Genomic DNA, 23,261 nt, shown 5'->3' on the forward strand with positions numbered 1-23,261 from the left:
CGCAACCGAGGAGCTGATCAGTAACGTTCATCGTTAACGTAAGTCGTCGTTAGCCAGCTTGCTATGTCGTTAGAGGGTGGTTACGTCGTTAGCGGCTCGTCGCGTCATATTCGTTCAACCGTCAGAGTTCCTCGTTCAAACTGAACGTCATTCAAAGAAAGAAAACCTGTTTTGGCGCTAAGCTACAAGACACGTTACCGCTGTCGTCTTTCCATCGCCAAGGCAACGTCATCATTACATCGGGGGCGGGGCCATGCAGGGACGAGTAACGGGCGGAGCTAAGCGCTACACATCATTTTAGTGGTATAAAAACAAAAAGTCATCGTGAGTTCAGAGCCAATGGGAGGGAAGAGGCGGGGCCAGCAGGTGAACAGACTCAGAGCCAATAGGAGGGAGGGGGGGGGGGAGGGGCCAGCGGCTGAACAGTCTCAGAGCCAATGGTGGGGGGGGAGTGGGGAGGGGGCGTGGCCAGCAGGTGAACGGACTCAGACCGAGGTGACGATGTACGAGCCTCGCTCCCCGCCGCCGCCCTCGCCACTCTTGGGGTCCCGCTTCTTGGTGATGGGGGTGGGGATGAGCGAGGGGCGGGTCGGCGTCGTGGACGACGACGACGACGACGTGGTGGCGGCGGTGGCCGTGGGGGTCGGCGTGGCGACGGTGGCGGTGGCGGCGGCGACCTCGGCGGTGCCCTTCCTGGGGCTGGGCGTGTAGTTGAAGGGGCTGACCCGAGCGGCCACGGCGCCGCTGCGCTGCTGCTGCTGCTGCTGCTGAGTGCGGTGCTGCTGCTGCGGCTGCGGCTGCGGCTGCGACGGCGGCGGCGGCGGCTTGTCGTCCAGGCTCTCGCAGCTGCGGCGGAGGTTGAGGTTGCAGGAGGACGAGGAGGACGAGGAGGAGGGGATCTTGGAGGGCGCCGGGCTGTGGATGACGGGCGGGGCGTTGGCGGCGACGGGGGAGCGGGCGGAGCAGGCGGAGGAGGAGCGCGGGTTGTTGACGGGGCAGTCCTCCAGGCGGACCCACACGTCTTCCGATTTGTCGGTGAGGCTTCGGCTGCTGGACGAGTCGCCGCCGCCGCCGCCGCCGCCGCCGCCGCCGCCGCCGCCGCCGCTCTTGGCCTTCCTCCACGTCCCCTTGGAGCGGTTGGCGCTCTCCTCCTCGCTCCGCCCCTTCTCGCTGGACTCCGACGACGCCGACAAGACGGACGACGAGCTGCCCGTCCTCTTCCAGGTGCCGACGCGAGGCAGCGAGCTGGAGTGCTTGGCGCCGCCGCCGCCCGTGCTGCTGTTCTCGCGCTTCCAGGTGCCGGTGCGGCTGAAGCGAGACGGCGCCGCCTCCTGCGGCCGCGACGGGCTCTCGGAGTGCGAGCGGCTGGCGTCGTGCTTCCTGTTGGCGGGCGGCGGCGGCGGCGCGTCCGGGCTGGACGGCGAGGGGAGCACGGTGGGCACGGTGGGGGTCGGCGCGGCGGCGGCGGCGGACTCCTCCAGCTTCCTCTTCAGCGTGGGGCTCGGCGCCTCTTTGATGAAGGTGGACTGGCGGACCAGCGCCGGCTTCTCGGGCTCCGCCTTTGGCTTTTTGGCGGCGCCGCCGCCGCCGCCGACCCTGGAGGCGGACTCGCTCCTCGGCACGCCGCCGCTCCTCGCCGCCGCCGCGCTCGGTTTGGCGGCCTTGGAAGCGGAAGAGGACGAGGACGCGCTTCCCGGAGACGAGGTGCGCGGCAGCTGCGACAGCTTCCCTCCTTTCTGATTGGCCGCGGCGGCGGAGCGCGAGGGGGTGGAGTCCCGAGAAGACCCGCCTCCCCTGTCGGCCACGGCCGGCGCCCGGGGTTTGCTCCGCCCCCTGCTGGCCGGCTCCGCCCTGGGCTTGCCGGTGATGAGGCTCCGGTAGACCTTCTTGCCGCCTCGCAGCGCCCGGGCCTCCTCCTCCTCCTCGTCCTCCTCCTTCTTCTTCTTCTTGGCCTCCAGCGTGCTGCGCTCGCCGGCCCTCAGGACGCGCGCCCCTCGCTTGGCGTCCTCCGGCTCCGCCTCCTCCGGGCGCCGGCGGGCCGCGGGGACGTGGAAGGGGGAGCCCACCGACTTCAGCGACAGCACCGAGTCGGAGTCGGACGACGGCTGGCGGGACAGCGAGGAGGCGGCGGCGGCGTTCAGGCTGCTCACGATGGAGTTGGCGCCCTCCTGGATGGCCTTCCAATCAAACGACTCCGAGTCGGGAGAGGCGGGGCTCCGTGGGGGCCTCGGGCGGCTCCTCCTCGGCCAGGATGCTGTCGTCGTCGGCGAGGACGGACAGCGGCACGGCGGCGGTGGCGGGCACGGCGGCGGCGGCGGAGGACGCCTTCTTCTTCTTCTTGGGCATGGCGGAGCTGATGCACTCCTGCAGCAGGTCGTCCTCCGAGTCGATGGCTCAGCGAGCTGAGGGACGAGTTCCGGAGAAGCAGACCGGCGTGTCCTCCACGTGGAACGCTCTTGGGGGCGTAGCCCACCGCTGCCGGGGGGCGGGGCTTAGAGGCCACCTGCACAGGACAGAGGCGTCAATCACAGTGTAGAGAGAGAGAGAGAGAGCCAGAGAGAGAGAGAGGAGAGGGAGTGGGAGAGAGCCAGAGAGAGAGAGAGCCAGAGAGAGAAGAGAGAGAGAGAGAGAGCCAGAGAGAGAGAGAGCAAGAGAGACAGAGAGAGAGAGAGAGAGAGACAGAGAGAGAGAGAGAGAGTCAGAGAGAGACAGAGACAGAGAGAGAGAGAGACAGAGAGAGAGAGAGACAGAGAGAGAGAGAGCGACACAGTGAAGAGAGAGAGAGAGAGAGAGAGAGCGACACAGAGAGAGAGAGAGAGAGAGAGAGCGACACAGAGAGAGAGAGAGAGAGAGAGAGAGAGACAGAGACAGAGAGACAGAGCGACAGAGACAGAGACAGAGAGAGAGAGAGACAGAGAGAGAGAGAGTCAGAGAGAGAGAGAGACAGAGAGAGAGAGAGAGAGAGAGCCAGAGAGAGAGAGAGACAGAGAGAGAGAGAGAGAGTGAGAGAGCCAGAGAGAGAGAGAGAGAGAGAGAGAGCCAGAGAGAGAGAGAGAGAGAGAGAGAGCCAGAGAGAGCCAGAGAGAGAAAGAGCCAGAGAGAGAGAGACAGAGAGAGAGAGAGAGTGAGAGAGCCAGAGAGAGAGAGAGAGCCAGAGAGAGAGAGAGACCGAGAGCGAGAGAGAGAGAGAGAGCCAGAGCCAGAGCCAGAGAGAGAGAGAGAGAGCGCCAGAGAGAGAGAGAGCCAGAGAGAGTGAGAGAAAGAGAGAGACAGAGACAGAGAGAGACAGAGCGACACAGAGAGAGAGACAGAGACAGAGAGAGAGCCAGAGAGAGAGAGAGCGAGAGAGTCAGAGAGAGACAGAGACAGAGAGAGAGAGAGAGAGAGCCAGAGAGAGAGACAGAGACAGAGAGCGAGAGAGAGAGAGAGAGAGAGAGAGGGAGAGAGAGAGAGAGACCTCGTACCTGTCCCTCGGCTGAAGGGGGCGGAGCCTGGGCGTCCTCGGGGGGCGGGGCGAACTGCTTGTTGTTGTTCTCCTGGTCGATGTCGCTCAGCGAGCTCAGCGACGAGTTCCTGGAGAAGCAGACCGGCGTGTCCTCGATGGAGAACCGCTGCTTCTCGTCGCTCGCCGTGGCGCTGGCGCCGCCTTTGGTCCGCGGGAAGATGGCCGCCGTCTGCTGCTTCCTCTTACGGCCCTCGTCCTTGGTCTTCTTCTCCTCGTCCGCCTTGTCGCCGCCGCCGCCGCCGTCGTCTTCGTCGAAGTCCAGCGAACTGAGCGAGTCGTTGCGGGAGAAGCAGCACGGCGTGCCCTCGATGGGCGTGTAGTGTCGCGGCGAGTCGAAGGCGAATCCCGGCTTTGCTTTGGCGGCGGCGGGCACGCCGTACGGCGCCCGGTGGGGCATGGGCTTCACCGGCGACGTGGGCTTCTTCTTCTGCTGCTGCTGCTGCGAGCAGAGGGGCGGCGGCGGCGCCGCCTGAGCCGGAGGAGGAAGTGGAGGGGGGAGGGGGAGGGGCGACTCCTCGCCGTGAGTCGCCGTTCTGCTCGGCTTCCGGGGTTTGGCTTTGGGCATGGCGGCGCTGATGCACTCCGCGAGGATGTCGTCGCCGTTCTCGCCCTCGGGAAGTCCCGCTCGCCGCCTCGGGGCGGCGGCGGCGGGGGGCGGGGCCGAGGTCGCGGGCGCGGCGGCGGGCGCCTCGTCGTCGGGCGGGGAGTCGATGGTGAGGTCGCTGAGGGACGTGGCGGTGGAGAAGTTGAGCGGCGTTCCCTCCACGCAGTAGATCCGCGGCACCTCCTCCGGGGGCGGGGCCACGTCCTTCCGCGGCTGCAGCGGCGCGCGGCCCTGCGGGGGGAGGAGCTTGTAGACGGGGAGCTGGCTGGCTTTCTGCGCCGGGCTCTGCTTCTTTGGTTTCCGCGACGACTTGGGCATGGCCATGTTGATGCACGCCTCCAGGATCTCGATGTCGTCGTCGTCGTCCGACTCGTTGAGGGCGGGCTTGGCGTGCCGCCCCGTCGTCTGCGCGCCGCCCTCCTCCTCCTCCTCCTCCTCCTCCTCCCCCTCCCCGTCCTCCGCCTTCATCTCCGCGGCGATGTAGGGCTCGTCCAGACTGAGCGCGCTCAGGCTGGAGGCGCAGGAGAAGCCGTGCGGCGTGCTCTCGGTGGCGAAGTGCAGCAGGACGTCGGCGCCGGCGCCGCCGCCCTCCTCGTCCTTCTTCTTCTTCTCCGCCTTCTCCTTTTCCCGGGCGGGCTGGCGGGCGGGCGGCGGCAGCGGCGGCGGCGGCGTCTTGGCGCGGCTCGGCGGCATGGTCTGGCCGGGGCTGTCGGGCAGGTCGCTGGGGCTGATCACGCCGCTCGGCATGCCGCTGCACGGCTCGCTGGAGCGCACCGAGCTGGCGATGGAGGAGGTGGAGAAGCTGTCCAGCGAGCTCACCGACGTGCAGCGGCTGAACATCAGCGGCGTCTCCTGGGCGTACGGCGGCTCCGGCGGGCTCTTGGGCGTGCGGGCGCCCGACGAGGACGCGGCGTGGTGGTGGTGGTGGTGGTGGTGGGCGTGGGCGTGGGCGTGGTGGTGGTGTCCGCGGCGTCCCCGGGCGGACGGCGCGGCGGCGGCGGAGGCGGTTTGGCTCTCCGCCTCCTTCTGCTGCCGCCGCTGCTCCTGCGAGCTCTTCTCGCCGACGGGCAGCGTCGGGTAGTCGTTCCCGCCGCTGCCGCTCCGCCGCTTCCTCTCGCCGCCGCCGCCGCCGTCCTCGTCCTCCGAGGACAGCGAGGACAGCGAGCTTCCCCGGGAGAAGCAGATGGGCGTGTCCTCCACGCAGTACGTCTGCGTGGACTCCTGGCTGCTCTTGGACGGCGCCCGGCCGGTGCCGGGCGGCGGGGGGCGGAGCTTGCCGACGGAGGAGGACGACGACGAGGGCGGCGGCGGGGCGGCGTTGCCGCCCGCGTCGCCCGACTTGAACAGCGGCTTGCGGGCGGCGTCCGCGGCGTACTTCAGGCTGTAGTCGATCGGCTGCTCCGCCGCCGAGTCGCCGCCGTAGCCCGACGCCGCCGTGACGTAGCGGGGCGGGGAGATGGACGCCATGCGGCCGGCGCCACCGCCGCCGGCCGACTCGCCGCCGCCGCCGTCGCTCCTCCTCAGCCTGGCGTCCGGCTCGCCGTCCTCGTCGCTCTCCATGGCGCCGCGCTGGCTGGGGCTCTGCCGGCCGGAGTTCAGCTGCTCGTCCGAGTACTTCAGGCTGTAGTTGATGGGCGTGTCCAGCTCGGCGCCGTCGTCGTCCGCCATGTGGTTGGCGCTGCGGATCTTGTGCGCCAGGTCGGCCGGGTACTTCCTGTACACGCAGCACTTGTTGGCGCCGCTCTCGTCCGACGAGTAGAAGGACTCCGACGACGGCTTGGTCTTGCCGCGGTTGCCGTAGCCGTCCACGCTGGTGACGCTGTTCAGGCTGTCGCTGGACGCCCGCACGCTGGGCGGGAACACCGCGCGGGCGTACGCCCCCTCCTCGCCCGCCCTCTTCGACCCCTCGCCGCCCTTGGGGCTGGACAGCACCGGCGTGTTGGAGTAGGAGCGCGGCGCGGCGGGCCCCAGGGCCGACACGCCGCCGCCGCAGCCCCGCCCCTTGCGGTGCGCGGCCTTGGGGCTCAGGTTGTCGATGTTGTCGAAGGTCTCCGAGAGCTGCTGGGCGTCCAGCTCCTCGAACAGCGCCTTCTGCTTGCGGGCGTGCAGCGACGGGGCGCCGGCGCCCGGCGACACCACGCTGGCGTCCTTGTAGCGCGCCGGCCGGTTGGCCATCAGGTTGCGCAGCGCCGCCGCGCTGCCCATGGCGATCATCTTGTGGCGGGAGTGGATGAGGTTGCGCAGCATGCCCACCGCGCCCAGGTCCCACAGCGCCTCCTGGTCGCGGGCGTCGCGCGCCGACAGGTTCCACAGCGTGCCGCACGCGTTGGACACGATGGTCAGGCTGTGGGACTTCAGGTGCTGCAGCAGCGTCGGCAGGCAGGAGTGCTCCCGGAGGACGAGCCTGCAAGACATGGGGCAGGGACGGTCAGGAGGACGTAAGTCCCGGTGAAATGAAGGTTCCACCTCCAAAACACTCTGGTGTCTCTTCTAGAACGTTTTTCCTGCTAACTGGCTGAAGGGTAAAATGTTAAAACACGACAATCTGAGAGAAAATAGCCGATAAACATTGGTATTTCCTCTGCTGGGCGGAGCTTCTGACAATAACAGAGTGACATCACGAGTTGTGCACACGCCCAAGTTGTGTTTACATTATGGAGGATCAGAGTTTTGACCACGAAGAGGCTGAATTGAACCAGATTTCATCATCGTGGTCATTTCAAACCCAGTGATTGATGAAGAAGACACAGAAGGTGGTTCTGCCATCGGTGACCCCGTCTGGAACATGTTTGAGGAAGCAGAAGACGCTTTGTCCTCCATTCGTCCTCGTCTCCTCGCCTCAGCAGCCGCCACTTTTCACCTTTGAGGCTTTGAGGCTCCTGACTTTTGGCAGAACGACCGGCTTCCTGGATCCAACACGTCCAAGAGCTTTTCTGACTGCGGAATCACCGAAGACGAGTCCAGGTATTACTTGATCGTCTACTAGCTGCCCGAGCTAGCAGCTCCCGCTAGCCACTAGCCGCACGAGCTAGCGGCTCCTTTCCTCCTCTCTGGTCTCTTCCATCCTCAATCTTTCATCAAGGCTCATAAAACGCAGACTATAACTTCAAAACACTGTAAAAACTTGGATATTTAAGAGGAAACAAGCCGATATAAACACAACAGATCGAGATCTGCACAACTCGTGACGTCACACATAGGCTCCGCCCACAATGGCCCACGAAGAAGAAGGATTCCCCCGACTTCCTCGGCTGGAGATTCAAAATTCAAATAACTTTGTTATGCGACAACAGTGGAGGGGCAGAGTCGGAGGAACCTTACAAGTAGAACCCAACTAGCGTTTCACTGGGCCTTTAACTCTGGTTTTCCAAAGCTCCGCCCCTTTCATGTGAACGCTCTGGACCTGAAGGATCTGGGTTGAACGACCTGCTTCAGGATCGCAGGTGTCTGGGTTTGTTTGTTTGTTTGTTTGTTTACCTGTGCGCCTCGTTGGTGGCGATGAGGCTGGACACGTTGCGCAGGATCCCGCCGCCGCTCTCGATGATGGCGAGCGTGTTGCTGTGGCTGCGGTGGGTCAGCGTTCCCACCAGGAACGCCAGCGCTCCGTCCACCGAGCAGATGTCGGCCTTGTTCTCCGTGCAGTGGGCCGACAGGTTCCACAGGGCGCTCAGCACAGACTTCAGGGTCGACTCCTGAACACCAGAGGGCGCCACAGGTCACAACACACGTCATTCTCTACAGCAGTGTTTTTCAACCTTTTTGAGCCAAAACACACTTTTTTGTTTGGGAAAAATTTCGAGTCACACCACCTCCACCCGAAAATGTTAAAATGTTAAACTCTGTAGCCTCTATTAACAATATAAAGTCTTTCTCATCAAAGACATCAAAGTCATTGTCATCAAAGACATCAAAGTCTTTCTCATCAAAGTTTTATCAACAGGAATCCAGTAAATCCAGAAAGCAAGGACTTTTTTTAATAGTGCCTCCCTCAGTGTGAAACCTGGACCTGATGGATGAAGAGCTGAGATCCTGGTTTTCAAAAACTTCTCCATCACTGTCACTGACACAGTACTTTGATACAAGATGGTAGCAGGAGGTGGAGATGAACCACACTGACGTCTGTCACTTTACATTTCACCGGCAAAGTTCTGTGCTGCCCTCTAGTGGCGAAGAGTATTTATACTTGATTACTCTGCAACACACTGTCGCTGTGAGAGCAAAGGTGATAATTTCCGTGGAACCTCTGAACACCAGAGGGTGAAAAACACTGGACTAGTCAACGAGTCAACAAGTGGTTGTGTGTCGATCGGTTGATCGTCAGGACTTCCTGTTTGAACTGTGTCTCACTCAACCTTCCACCTTCCCATTGTTTAACTTCACCCCCCCCCCCCCAGGCTGGTCACGACCCCCCCACTTTACCTTTTGCACCTCCAGAGCGCAGCCCATCAGCGCTCGCACGCTGCCGACCTCCCTCAGCGTCTTCTTGCTGTTCACGTCCGCACGCCACGACAAGTTCCTCAGGACGCTGGCGATGACCTGCAGAGAACAGGGAGCTCACACCTGGAACCTGAGGAGGAGAACCCGTCTCCTGAGGGGAACCCGCCTCCTGAGGAGAACCCTTCTTCTCAGAACCCGTCTCCTGAGGAGAACCCGTCTCATGAGGAGAACCCTTCTTCTCAGAACCCGTCTCCTGAGGAGAACCCGTCTCATGAGGAGAACCCTTCTTCTCAGAACCAGTCTCCTGAGGAGAACCCGCCTCCTGAGAAGAACCAGTCTCCTGAGGGGAACCCTTCTTCTCAGAACCCGTCTCCTGAGGAGAACCCGTCTCATGAGGAGAACCCTTCTTCTCAGAACCCGTCTCCTGAGAAGAACCCGTCTCCTGAGGAGAACCCGTCTCCGTCTCCTGAGGAGAACCCGTCTCCTGAGGAGAACCCTTCTTCTCAGAACCCGTCTCCTGAGGAGAACCCGTCTCATGAGGAGAACCCTTCTTCTCAGAACCAGTCTCCTGAGGAGAACCCGCCTCCTGAGAAGAACCAGTCTCCTGAGGGGAACCCTTCTTCTCAGAACCCGTCTCCTGAGGAGAACCCGTCTCATGAGGAGAACCCTTCTTCTCAGAACCCGTCTCCTGAGAAGAACCCGTCTCCTGAGGAGAACCCGTCTCCGTCTCCTGAGGAGAACCCGTCTCCTGAGGAGAACCCTTCTTCTCAGAACCCGTCTCCTGAGGAAAACCCGTCTCATGAGGAGAACCCGTCTCATGAGGAGAACCTGTCTCCTGAGGAGAACCCGTCTCCTGAGGAGAACCCTTCTTCTCAGAACCCGTCTCCTGAGGAAAACCCGTCTCATGAGGAGAACCCGTCTCCTGAGAAGAACCCGCCTCCTGAGGAGAACCCGCCTCCTGAGGAGAACCCGCCTCCTGAGAAGAACCCGTCTCATGAGGAGAACCCGCCTCCTGAGGAGAACCCGTCTCCTGAGGAGAACCCGTCTCCTGAGAAGAACCCGCCTCCTGAGGAGAACCCGCCTCCTGAGGAGAACCCGTCTCCTGAGAAGAACCCGTCTCATGAGGAGAACCCGTCTCCTGAGAAGAACCCGTCTCCTGAGGAGAACCCTTCTTCTCAGAACACGTCTCATGAGAAGAACCCGTCTCCTGAGGAGAACCCGCCTCCTGAGGAGAACCCGTCTCCTGAGGAGAACCCGCCTCCTGAGGAGAACCCGTCTCCGTGGTAACGGCCACACTCACCTGCTGCAGGTCCTCGCTCTCGGACTTGAGCTGGGCGACCATGGCCCGCATGCAGCCCTTCATGGAGCAGAGGGTGGCCTGTGGGGGGAGAGGCAGTGTGACGCTCGGTTCTGATTGGTCGGGGGGGGGAGGCGGCACCACCCCGCGTCACCTCACCTTATTGGCCACGTCTCCGAAGGTGAGGTTGGTCAGCGCCATGCCGGCGTAGCGCCGCACCGTCACGCTGTAGTGGTCGTTACTCAGGCCGAACATCTCGCAGTCCACCTGCAGAAGCTCGGCCACCGCCTGGAGGCCGCCTGCGGGTCAGAGGTCAGAGGTCACGGGTCGCCCGCACAGTGGGAGGGGGTCACCCAGCAGGGGGCGTCACACTCACCCAGCTCGTTCATGGCGTGGCGGTGCTCCTCGTCGAAGGAAAGCTTCATGAGGACGCAGACGGCCGGACAGATCTGATGTTCTACTGGGGAGGGCACTGCACACACACACACACACACACACACACACACCTGACACAGCTGTTGGCACACAGTCCTGCTCTGTGATTGGCCGGGAGGCGTGTGACTCACTGGGGTTGTCCTCCTGGTCCAGGCCCCTCTCGTGGTTCTCCTGCCAGCTCCAGCAGGCCTCGCAGTAATGGCGGACCTGCTCCAGCAGGTGCAGCACCCTGATCTCCCGGCGCCCCCGCTTGTCGTCCGGCTGACTGTGGACGATGTTGTGCAGCGCCGCCGACGCCCGCGCCCGGGCCTCCTTGCTGCCCCGGGAGTTACCTGCCACACAGACGGAGGTGAGGGGGGGGGCGGGGGCGGTCCTCGTCAATGACTCGCCTCACTAATGTCTCTCCTTGACTCTCCTTGCCCAGACTCCTCGCCCTGACCCGTCCCCCAAACCCCCCCCCCCCCCCAACTCCTCGCCCGGACTCGTACCCCAGATGCCCCCCCCTGACTCCTCGCCCTGACTCGCACCCCAAACCCCCCCCCTGACTTCTCACCCGGACTCGCCCCCCAGACCCCCCCTGACTCCTCGCCCTGACTCGCACCCCAAACCCCCCCCCTGACTTCTCGCCCTGACTCATCCCCCAGACCCCCCCTGACTCCTCGCCCCCAACTCGTCCCCCAGACCCCCCCAGACTCCTCGCCCTGACTCGCACCCCAAACCCCCCCATGACTTCTCACCCGGACTCGCCCCCCAGACCCCCCCTGACTACTCGCCCTGACTCATCCCCCAGACCCCCCCTGACTCCTCGCCCCCAACTCGTCCCCCAGACCCCCCCAGACTCTTCGCCCTGACTCGCACCCCAAACCCCCCCCCTGACTTCTCACCCGGACTCGCCCCCCAGACCCCCCCTGACTCCTCGCCCTGACTCATCCCCCAGACCCCCCCTGACTCCTCACCTCTACTCCTCCCCCTGACCCCCCCAGACTCACCGAGCAGCAGCGAGTCCTTGTCGTTGCCGTGCAGCAGCTGGATGAGCAGCGGCAGGCAGCCAGACTGACGCATGGCGATGCACGAGTCCTGCGAGCTGGACATGGCGAGCAGCGTGCGGGACATGTCGTCCTTGTCGTGCGTCCCCAGCATGGACAGCAGGCTGTACACCATCTCCACCTTGGTGCCCAGGTGGCTGCTGATTCGCCGAGGCACCGAGTAGCCGCTCTCACTGGTCGAGTCCTGGTCCAATCGGCTGCCGGCGCTCTGGAGACGACGAGACGTCAGGGACAAACAGGACGGGAGGGGGCGGGACGGGAGGAGACGGGACGGGACGGGAGGAGACGGGAGGGGACGGGTCGGGAGGAGACGGGACGGGAGGAGACGGGAGGGGATGGGACGGGAGGGGACGGGACGGGAGGAGACGGGAGGGGACGGGAGGAGACGGGACGGGACAGGACGGGACGGGAGGGGACGGGACGGGATGGGACGGGACGGGAGGGGACGGGACGAGACGGGACGGGAGGAGACGGGATGGGACAGGAGGAGACGGGGGGACGGGAGGAGACGGGACGGGACAGGAGGGGACGGGGGGACGGGAGGAGGCGGGAGGAGACGGGAGGGGACGGGGGGACAGGAGGAGGCGGGAGGAGATGGGAGGAGACGGGAGGGGACGGGAGGAGACGGGAGGAGATGGGAGGAGACGGGAGGGGACAGGAGGGGACGGGGGGACGGGAGGAGGCGGGAGGGGACAGGAGGGGACGGGAGGAGGCAGGAGGGGACGGGGACACTCACCGGTGCTACAGCCAGTCCGCCGCTGTCGCTCGGGCTTGGAGCTCCCTCCACCTGCAGGGACAGAGACCGCGTGGTTGTTGTGTTGCCGTGGTAACGAGAGGAAAGGCGACGTAGCGCAGGACGGGCGGGATTACCTGAAGACGGGCTCCGAGTCGGAGGATGTCTTTTTCTATCTGCTGGATGCGAGACACACGAGCCTGGAGGAGCAGACGGACAGCGGGTTACCAGGTGAACCAGGTGTTCCAGGTGTACCAGGTGTTCCAGGTGTTCCAGGTGTTCCAGGTGTACCTGTGCTCTCCTCTCCATCTCCTGGCAGGATCCCAGCTGTTCCTCCATCGCCGAGCGAATCTGACGAGCCTCAAACTCCAGCTGGCGGCGACTCATGTCGGTCTGCAGGGTGAACTGGGACACGGGGACACGGGGACACACGTCAACAACCAGGACGCCTGGAGCAACACCTGCAGGGTCTCTGGTTCCCCGGTTCACCGATCCAGAACCCTTTAGATCCCGATCGGCGTCGCTACGGAGCTTTATTTCAATGTACAGCACTTTGTCTCACCTACGGCCGCTTAAAGCGCTTTATAAATAAAGTTGAGTTGAGTTCACGGGAAAGGGGGCGGGGCTTGCAGCCGTGTGACCAATCACAGAGGGACTGAAGGGTCAGCTGATCTCTGCTGACGTCAACGAGTCAAACAAAACACGTCCAGCAGCTCAACTGTCCTGGCTGGTCGGTCGTCAATTATCCGGGCGATCTGATTGGTCGGGAGGCGGAGCTCTGACCCCTGACCTCCGCTCTGCCTCCGGAGCAGGTTGGGACGTTCAGAGGCGGTTACCGTGGCGATCTATCCCGCTGAGAAGTGACCCGGCGTGGTAGAACCTGAACGCTTTAAGCACTCATTCAACCACTGGGAGCGTTTTAGGGTTCAGTGCCTTGCTCAAGGGGGCGGGAATTGAACCGGCAACATTCAGACTGGGAGACGACTGCTCTACCGACAGCAACAACCGGTCCGACTGGGAACACACGATAGTCATGGTTCTAGTGGTTCTAGTGGTTCTGATTGGTGGTGGTTCTGGTGGTTTTGGTCCAGACGGTTCTGGTTCTGGTTCTGGTCCTGGTGGTACTCACGTTCTCCGTCAGCGGCAGACTGTCGATCCTCTTGGTAAGGTTCTGCAGCTGAGCGTAGTACCAGTCCTTCTCCTTCTCCTCCTTCTCCAGCTCCGCCAAGAGGAGCGACCTGTGGGAGGAGCAACACCCTGTAGTACTCTGTACTACCATGTAGTACTCTGTACCACCATGTAGGTCTCTGTACCACCATGTAGGTCTCTGTACTATCATGTAGTACTCTGTACCACCATGTAGGACTCTGTACTACACAGTAGTACTCTGTACCACCATGTAGGACTCTGTACTACACAGTAGTACTCTGTACCACCCTGTAGTACTCTGTACCACCCTGTAGGTCTCTGTACTATCATGTAGTACTCTGTACCACCATGTAGGTCTCTGTACTATCATGTAGTACTCTGTACCACCATGTAGGACTCTGTACTACACAGTAGTACTCTGTACCACCATGTAGGACTCTGTACTACACAGTAGTACTCTGTACCACCCTGTAGTACTCTGTACCACCCTGTAGTACTCTGTACCACCATGTAGGACTCTGTACCACCATGTAGGACTCTGTACTACCATGTAGTACTCTGTACCACCATGTAGGACTCTGTACTACACAGTAGTACTCTGTACCACCATGTAGTACTCTGTACTACCATATAGTACTCTGTACCACCATGTAAGACTCTGTACTACACAGTAGTACTCTGTACCACCATGTAGTACTCTGTACTACCCTGTAGTACTCTGTTCTAAGCAATAAGAGTACCTCTCCTTCTCCAGCTCCTCCAGGCAGCGGTCGTGGCTGTCTCTGCCCGCAGATGGCAGCCCTCTCCTGGGAAAGGCGGCGGCGGAGGAGGTACCTGGAGCTCCACCTGCTCCTCCACCTCCTCCTCCTGTTCCTCCTCCTCCCGTCCCTGCTCCTCCTCCAGGAGTTCCACATCCAGAGGAGGCGGAGCTGGAGGAGGACGAGGGGGGCAGGGGAGGCCGGGTCCTGGCCTTGTAGCCCGCCGAATCCAGACTCATCTCTACAGAGGGCAGAGTTTGTACTCAGTACTTGAAAGTACTCGGTACTCAGGAGTACTCAGGATACATTTTGTTTGTCTCACCTTTAAGTCTTTCAATGAGCTCCAGCTGAGATCCAGAAGCTTCTCCAGATTCTTCTTCTATGGTGCCCTGCAGCTGCTTCAGCACCTCCTGCAGGAAACACCACCCTGTAACACCGTCACCTGACCACCGGGGGCAACGCAACACCGTCACCTGACCACGGGGGGCAACGCAACACCGTCACCTGACCACCGGGGGCAACGCAACACCGTCACCTGACCACCGGGGGGCATCGCAACACCGTCACCTGACCACCGGGGGCAACGCAACACTGTGACCTGGCCACAAAGACGCTGTAACACCATCACTTGACCACAGAGATGCTGTGACACCGTCACATGACTAAAGAGACGCTGTAACACCGTCACTTGACCACAGAGATGCTGTAACACCGTCACCTGACCACCGGGGGCAACGCAACACTGTGACCTGGCAACAAAGACGCTGTAACACCGTCACTTGACCACAGAGATGCTGTGACACCGTCACCTGGCAACAGAGACTCTGTAACATCGTCACCTGACCACAGAGACGCTGTAACACCGTCACATGACTAAAGAGACACTGTAACACCGTCACCTGACCACAGAGACACTGTAACACCGTCACCTGACCACCAGGGGCAACGCAACACTGTGACCTGGCCACAAAGACGCTGTAACACCGTCACTTGACCACAGAGATGCTGTAACACCGTCACCTGACCACCGGGAACAACACAACACTGTGACCTGGCCACAAAGACGCTGTAACACCGTCACTTGACCACAGAGATGCTGTGACACCGCCACCTGGCAACAGAGACTCTGTAACACCGTCACCTGACCACAGAGACGCTGTAACACCGTCACATGACCACCGGGAACAACACAACACTGTGACCTGGCCACAAAGACGCTGTAACACCGTCACTTGACCACAGAGATGCTGTGACACCGTCACCTGGCAACAGAGACTCTGTAACACCGTCACCTGACCACAGAGACGCTGTAACACCGTCACATGACTAAAGAGACACTGTAACACCGTCACCTGACCACAGAGACGCTGTAACACCGTCACCAGACTAAAGAGACACTGTAACACCGTCACATGACTAAAGAGACACTGTAACACCGTCACATGACTAAAGAGACACTGTAGCACCGTCACATGACTAAAGAGACACTGTAGCACCGTCACATGACCAAAGAGACACTGTAACACCATCATATAGCCAAAGAAACACTGAAACACCGTCACATGACTAAAGAGACACTGTAACACCATCACATGACTAAAGAGACACTGTAACACGTCACATGACTAAAGAGACACTGTAACACCGTCACCTGACCACAGAGACACTGTAACACCGTCACATGACTAAAGAGACACTGAAACACCGTCACATGACTAAAGAGACTCTGTAACACCGTCACATGACTAAAGAGACACTGTAACACCGTCACCTGACCAAAGAGACACTGAAACACCGTCACATGACTAAAGAGACACTGAAACACCGTCACATGACTAAAGAGACACTGTAACACCGTCACCTGACCACAGAGATGCTGTGACACCGTCACCTGGCAACAGAGACTCTGTAACACCGTCACCTGACCACAGAGACGCTGTAACACCGTCACATGACTAAAGAGACACTGTAACACCGTCACCTGACCACAGAGACGCTGTAACACCGTCACCAGACTAAAGAGACACTGTAACACCGTCACATGACTAAAGAGACACTGTAGCACCGTCACATGACTAAAGAGACACTGTAGCACCGTCACATGACCAAAGAGACACTGTAACACCATCATATAGCCAAAGAAACACTGAAACACCGCCACATGACTAAAGAGACACTGTAACACCATCACATGACTAAAGAGACACTGTAGCACCGTCACATGACCAAAGAGACACTGTAACACCATCATATAGCCAAAGAAACACTGAAACACCGTCACATGACTAAAGAGACACTGAAACACCATCACATGACTAAAGAGACACTGTAACACCGTCACATGACTAAAGAGACACTGTAGCACCGTCACATGACTAAAGAGACACTGTAGCACCGTCACATGACCAAAGAGACACTGTAACACCATCATATAGCCAAAGAAACACTGAAACACCGCCACATGACTAAAGAGACACTGTAACACCATCACATGACTAAAGAGACACTGTAGCACCGTCACATGACCAAAGAGACACTGTAACACCATCATATAGCCAAAGAAACACTGAAACACCGTCACATGACTAAAGAGACACTGAAACACCATCACATGACTAAAGAGACACTGTAACACCGTCACATGACTAAAGAGACACTGTAGCACCGTCACATGACTAAAGAGACACTGTAGCACCGTCACATGACCAAAGAGACACTGTAACACCATCATATAGCCAAAGAAACACTGAAACACCGCCACATGACTAAAGAGACACTGTAACACCATCACATGACTAAAGAGACACTGTAACACCGTCACCTGACCACAGAGACACTGTAACACCGTCACCTGACCACCAGGGGCAACGCAACACTGTGACCTGGCCACAAAGACGCTGTAACACCGTCACTTGACCACAGAGACACTGTAACACCATCACATGACTAAAGAGACACTGTAGCACCGTCACATGACCAAAGAGACACTGTAACACCATCATATAGCCAAAGAAACACTGAAACACCGTCACATGACTAAAGAGACACTGAAACACCATCACATGACTAAAGAGACACTGTAACACCGTCACATGACTAAAGAGACACTGTAGCACCGTCACATGACTAAAGAGACACTGTAGCACCGTCACATGACCAAAGAGACACTGTAACACCATCATATAGCCAAAGAAACACTGAAACACCGCCACATGACTAAAGAGACACTGTAACACCATCACATGACTAAAGAGACACTGTAACACCGTCACCTGACCACAGAGACACTGTAACACCGTCACCTGACCACCAGGGGCAACACAACACTGTGACCTGGCCACAAAGACGCTGTAACACCGTCACTTGACCACAGAGATGCTGTGACACCGCCACCTGGCAACAGAGACTCTGTAACACCGTCACCTGACCACAGAGACGCTGTAACACCGTCACATGACCACCGGGAACAACACAACACTGTGACCTGGCCACAAAGACGCTGTAACACCGTCACTTGACCACAGAGATGCTGTGACACCGTCACCTGGCAACAGAGACTCTGTAACACCGTCACCTGACCACAGAGACGCTGTAACACCGTCACATGACTAAAGAGACACTGTAACACCGTCACCTGACCACAGAGACGCTGTAACACCGTCACCAGACTAAAGAGACACTGTAACACCGTCACATGACTAAAGAGACACTGTAACACCGTCACATGACTAAAGAGACACTGTAGCACCGTCACATGACTAAAGAGACACTGTAGCACCGTCACATGACCAAAGAGACACTGTAACACCATCATATAGCCAAAGAAACACTGAAACACCGTCACATGACTAAAGAGACACTGTAACACCATCACATGACTAAAGAGACACTGTAACACCGTCACCTGACCACAGAGACACTGTAACACCGTCACATGACTAAAGAGACACTGAAACACCGTCACATGACTAAAGAGACTCTGTAACACCGTCACATGACTAAAGAGACACTGTAACACCGTCACCTGACCAAAGAGACACTGAAACACCGTCACATGACTAAAGAGACACTGAAACACCGTCACATGACTAAAGAGACACTGTAACACCGTCACCTGACCACAGAGATGCTGTGACACCGTCACCTGGCAACAGAGACTCTGTAACACCGTCACCTGACCACAGAGACGCTGTAACACCGTCACATGACTAAAGAGACACTGTAACACCGTCACCTGACCACAGAGACGCTGTAACACCGTCACCAGACTAAAGAGACACTGTAACACCGTCACATGACTAAAGAGACACTGTAGCACCGTCACATGACTAAAGAGACACTGTAGCACCGTCACATGACCAAAGAGACACTGTAACACCATCATATAGCCAAAGAAACACTGAAACACCGCCACATGACTAAAGAGACACTGTAACACCATCACATGACTAAAGAGACACTGTAGCACCGTCACATGACCAAAGAGACACTGTAACACCATCATATAGCCAAAGAAACACTGAAACACCGTCACATGACTAAAGAGACACTGAAACACCATCACATGACTAAAGAGACACTGTAACACCGTCACATGACTAAAGAGACACTGTAGCACCGTCACATGACTAAAGAGACACTGTAGCACCGTCACATGACCAAAGAGACACTGTAACACCATCATATAGCCAAAGAAACACTGAAACACCGCCACATGACTAAAGAGACACTGTAACACCATCACATGACTAAAGAGACACTGTAACACCGTCACCTGACCACAGAGACACTGTAACACCGTCACATGACTAAAGAGACAGTGAAACACCGTCACATGACTAAAGAGACACTGTAACACCGTCACATGACTAAAGAGACAGTGAAACACCGTCACATGACTAAAGAGACACTGTAACACCGTCACATGACTAAAGAGACACTGTAACACCGTCACCTGATCACAGAGACGCTGCAACACCGTCACATGACTAAAGAGACACTGTAACACCGTCACCTGATCACAGAGACGCTGCAACACCGTCGCATGACCACAGAGACACTGTAACACCGTCACATAACGGAGGCAGAAGATTAAAACGTGTGTTGACGGAGCAGATGTTGAAAACAGACCAAGTTTGAACTCACCAGGATGAACCTACAGCGTTCATACAGGGACATGGTGGAAAACAACACACACACAACCGGACGCAGGGCAGGAAACAGGATGTCTCACAATGTTCAGGAAAGAAGGAACACTACTGGACACACACACACACACACACACACACACACACACACACACACACACACACACACACACACACACACACACACACACACACACACACACACACTGCAGGCTATAGAGCACATGATTGGTTCACATAGCACAGGTCTGTTCTGAGGGAGAGAGCGAGAGAGATCGAGAGATCAAGAGAGAGCGAGAGAGAGAGAGAGCAAGAGAGCGAGAGAGCGAAAGAGCGAGAGATAGAGAGCGAGAGAGAGAGAGCGAGAGAGAGAGAGCAAGCGAGCGAGAGAGTGAGAGAGCGGGCCTGGAGCTTCACCTTCATGTTGGACGCCTGGGTCTCCAGCTTGGTCAAGTGGTTGGAGTTGTCCTGCAGCTCTTGTCTGAGGTTGGAGTTCTCCATCTTTAACACCTCCACCTGTCTCAGCAGCTGGTCGTAGGAGGCCGCTGCCATGATGGAGGAGCCCCGCCCCGCCTGGAGTGCAAGTACAAGTACAAGTACAAGTACTGTCACTGCGAGAAGCAGCAGTGTTGCTACCAGTACACACACACACTGCTGTGAGGGTGGAGGAGCCCCGCCTGCAGTACAACCTGCACCGTACTGCAGCACGGTGCAGGTTGTACTGGTACTACGCTACTGCAGTGCTACGAAGTACTGTCAGACTTGGTCTGTGATTGGTGACATCACACTGATGACCTCACGTCAGTGTTAATGATCGATAAAACAGCCCCTCCCCCTCCTCCTCCTCCTCCTCCTCCTCCTCCTCCTCCTCCTCCTCCACCGCCGCCGCCATGTCGTCTCCCTCCGACTTACTGCACCTCCTCCCCCATCCTCCCCTCTCCTCTGCACCCTGTCATCCTTCACCCCCCCCCCACCATCCTCCCCTCTCATCCTTCGCCTCCCCTCTTCCTCCCCTCTCTCCTTCCCCCTGTCATCCTTCACCTCCCCCCCCCCCTTCCTCTGCACAATGAGGTGAATCCCAACAAAAATCCCTCGGAGCCACAGACAATAGAATTAATTGCCCCGGCCCTCCTCCTATCGCCCCCGCTCACCCACCCACCCCCACCCTCCCCCGCTCCCGGCCCGCTCGCCGGGTGAGTCGGGGGAGGGTGGGGGGGGATGGAGAGACGAGGATGGAGAAAGAGAAAATGGCAGCTCACCCCATCGCTGTTGCCTCCATCAGCCTCCGTCTGTGTCTGACAGAACCCAGTCAGCTGATCGGCCCGCAGCCAATCAGCGGCCAGGCAGCAGGCTGACACGGCCCGCAGCCAATCAGCGGCCAGGCAGCAGGCTGACACGGCCCGCAGCCAATCAGCAGCCAGGCAGCAGGCTGACACGGCCAGCAGCCAATCAGCAGCCAGGCAGCAGGCTGACACAGGCAGCAGTAACAGTACCAGTACTAGTAACAGTAGCTGTAACAATCACTACCAGGAACAGTACCAGCAGCAGTAATGCGTTTCTGTCCCCTCAGCCAGCTGTCAGTTAGCAGTTACCAGATACCAATTACCAGTTACCAGATACCAATTACCAGTTACCAATTAACAATTAACAGAAAGCAGCTACCAGTTACAAGTTAGTATTTACCAGTTACCAGATAGTAGTTACCAGATAGCAGCTACCAGTTACCAGATAGCAGCTACCAGTTACAAGTTAGTATTTACCAGTTATCAGATAGTAGTTACCAGATACCAGATAGCAGCTACCAGTTACCAGACAGTAATTACCAGATACCAGATAGCAGCTACCAGTTACCAGACAGTAATTACCAGATACCAGACACCAATTACCAGTTACCAATTAACAATTAACAGAAAGCAGCTACCAGTTACAAGTTAGTATTTACCAGTTACCAGATAGTAGTTACCAGATAGCAGCTACCAGTTACCAGATAGCAGCTACCAGTTACAAGTTAGTATTTACCAGTTATCAGATAGTAGTTACCAGATAGCAGCTACCAGTTACCAGACAGTAATTACCAGATACCAGATAGCAGCTACCAGTTACCAGACAGTAATTACCAGATACCAATTACCAGTTACCAATTAACAATTAACAGAAAGCAGCTACCAGTTACAAGTTAGTATTTACCAGTTATCAGATAGTAGTTACCAGATACCAGATAGCAGCTACCAGTTACCAGACAGTAATTACCAGATACCAGATAGCAGCTACCAGTTACCAGATAGTAGTTACCAGATAGCAGCTACCTGTTACCAGATAGTAATTACCAGATACCAGATAGCAGCTACCAGTTACCAAATAGTAGTTACCAGATAGCACTTACCAGATACCAGCTAGCAGTTACCAGATAGTAGTTACCAGCTAGCAGTTACCAGATACCAGTTACCAGATAGTAGTTACTAGATAGCAGCTACCAGTTACCATTTACCAGATAACAGTTACCAGTTACCAGATACCAGTTACCAGATAGCAGCTACCAGTTATCAGATACCAGTTACCAGATAGCAGCTACCAGTTATCAGATACCAGTTACCAGATAGCAGCTACCAGTTATCAGATACCAGTTACCAGATAGCAGCTACCAGTTACCGTTTACTAGATAGCAACTATCAGTTACCAGTTACCAGATAGTAGCTACCAGAGAGTAGTTACCAGATACCAGTTACCAGATAGCAGCTACCAGTTACCGTTTACTAGATAGCAACTATCAGATACCAGTTACCAGATAGCAGCTACCAGCTACCGTTTACTAGATAGCAACTATCAGTTACCAGTTACCAGATAGTAGCTACCAGATAGTAGTTACCAGATACCAGTTACCAGATATCAGCTACCGGTTACCAGATAGTAGTTACCAGATAGTAGCTACCAGTTACCAGCTACCAGTTACCAGATAGTAGTTACCAGATAGCAGCTACCAGTTACCGTTTACCAGATAGCAGTTACCAGTTACCAGCTACCAGTTACCGTTTACCAGATAGTAGTTACCAGTTACCAGATAGTAGTTACCAGTTACCAGATACCAGTTAGCAGCTACCGGTGAGGAGCTACGAGTCACCAGTTAGCAGTTAGCAGTTAGCTCACCTCCAGCTCCACTAGATCCGTCCCGAGCGGAGCTTCCAGCCCTCAAACATCGCGGAGAGACGCAGCAGCCGGAGGTCGGAGCGTCACAGCCTCCGCGGGCCGCTCATGTTTCCTCCAGCAGCGGACAAACATCCAGCGAAGTCCCGGAGAAGTTTGATCCGCCAGCCGAGACTCGACGTTTTGTTACGGGAGCTCCGCCATCTTGTTCCTCTCTTTCTGTGTGTGTGTGTGTGTGTGTGTGTGTGTGTGTGTGTGTGTGTGTGTGTGTGTGTGTGTGTGTGTGTGTGTGTGTGTGTGTGTGTGTGTGTGTGTGTCCTGCAGATTAAGTTCAATTCATCACCAAATTCTGGAAACAGACTTTGAGTAGACCCGGACCCAGTTCACCTGTGTTCTACCTGTCTGTGGTTCACCTGTGTGTTCTACCTGTCTGTGGTTCACCTGTGTGTTCTACCTGTCTGTGGTTCGCCTGTCTGTGGTTTACCTGTGTGTTCTACCTGTTTGTGGTTCACCTGTGTGTTCTACCTGTCTGTGCTTCACCTGTGTGTTCTACCTGTCTGTGCTTCACCTGTGTGTTCTACCTGTCTGTGGTTCACCTGTGTGTTCTACCTGTCTGTGGTTCGCCTGTCTGTGGTTTACCTGTGTGTTCTACCTGTCTGTGGTTCACCTGTGTGTTCTACCTGTCTGTGCTTCACCTGTGTGTTCTACCTGTCTGTGCTTCACCTGTGTGTTCTACCTGTCTTTGCTTCACCTGTGTGTTCTACTTGTCTGTGGTTCACCTGTGTGTTCTACCTGTCTGTGCTTCACCTGTGTGTTCTACCTGTCTGTGGTTCGCCTGTCTGTGGTTTACCTGTGTGTTCTACCTGTTTGTGGTTCACCTGTGTGTTCTACCTGTCTGTGCTTCACCTGTGTGTTCTACCTGTCTGTGGTTCACCTGTGTGTTCTACCTGTCTGTGGTTCGCCTGTCTGTGGTTTACCTGTGTGTTCTACCTGTCTGTGGTTCACCTGT

General features: G+C 57.5%; 1 protein-coding gene across 1 annotated transcript; it reads right to left on the reverse strand.

The window, feature by feature from the left end:
* Nucleotides 1-351: 351 nt before the first annotated feature.
* On the reverse strand, nucleotides 352-22,460 carry apc (APC regulator of WNT signaling pathway). Its single transcript, XM_080510362.1, is given in 21 exon segments — nucleotides 352-2,226; nucleotides 2,228-2,391; nucleotides 2,393-2,421; nucleotides 2,424-2,454; nucleotides 2,456-2,503; nucleotides 3,465-6,513; nucleotides 7,587-7,801; nucleotides 8,529-8,645; nucleotides 9,847-9,924; nucleotides 10,003-10,142; nucleotides 10,220-10,315; nucleotides 10,410-10,610; nucleotides 11,268-11,532; nucleotides 12,061-12,111; nucleotides 12,195-12,257; nucleotides 12,349-12,462; nucleotides 13,187-13,295; nucleotides 13,947-14,205; nucleotides 14,287-14,374; nucleotides 19,529-19,684; nucleotides 22,256-22,460. Coding segments are annotated over 20 exon segments (6,993 nt in total). The 5' UTR covers nucleotides 19,664-19,684; nucleotides 22,256-22,460; the 3' UTR covers nucleotides 352-485.
* Nucleotides 22,461-23,261: the final 801 nt, after the last annotated feature.

Source organism: Blennius ocellaris (genome assembly GCF_963422515.1).
Source record: "Blennius ocellaris genome assembly, chromosome: 15".
Lineage (NCBI taxonomy): Eukaryota > Metazoa > Chordata > Actinopteri > Blenniiformes > Blenniidae > Blennius > Blennius ocellaris.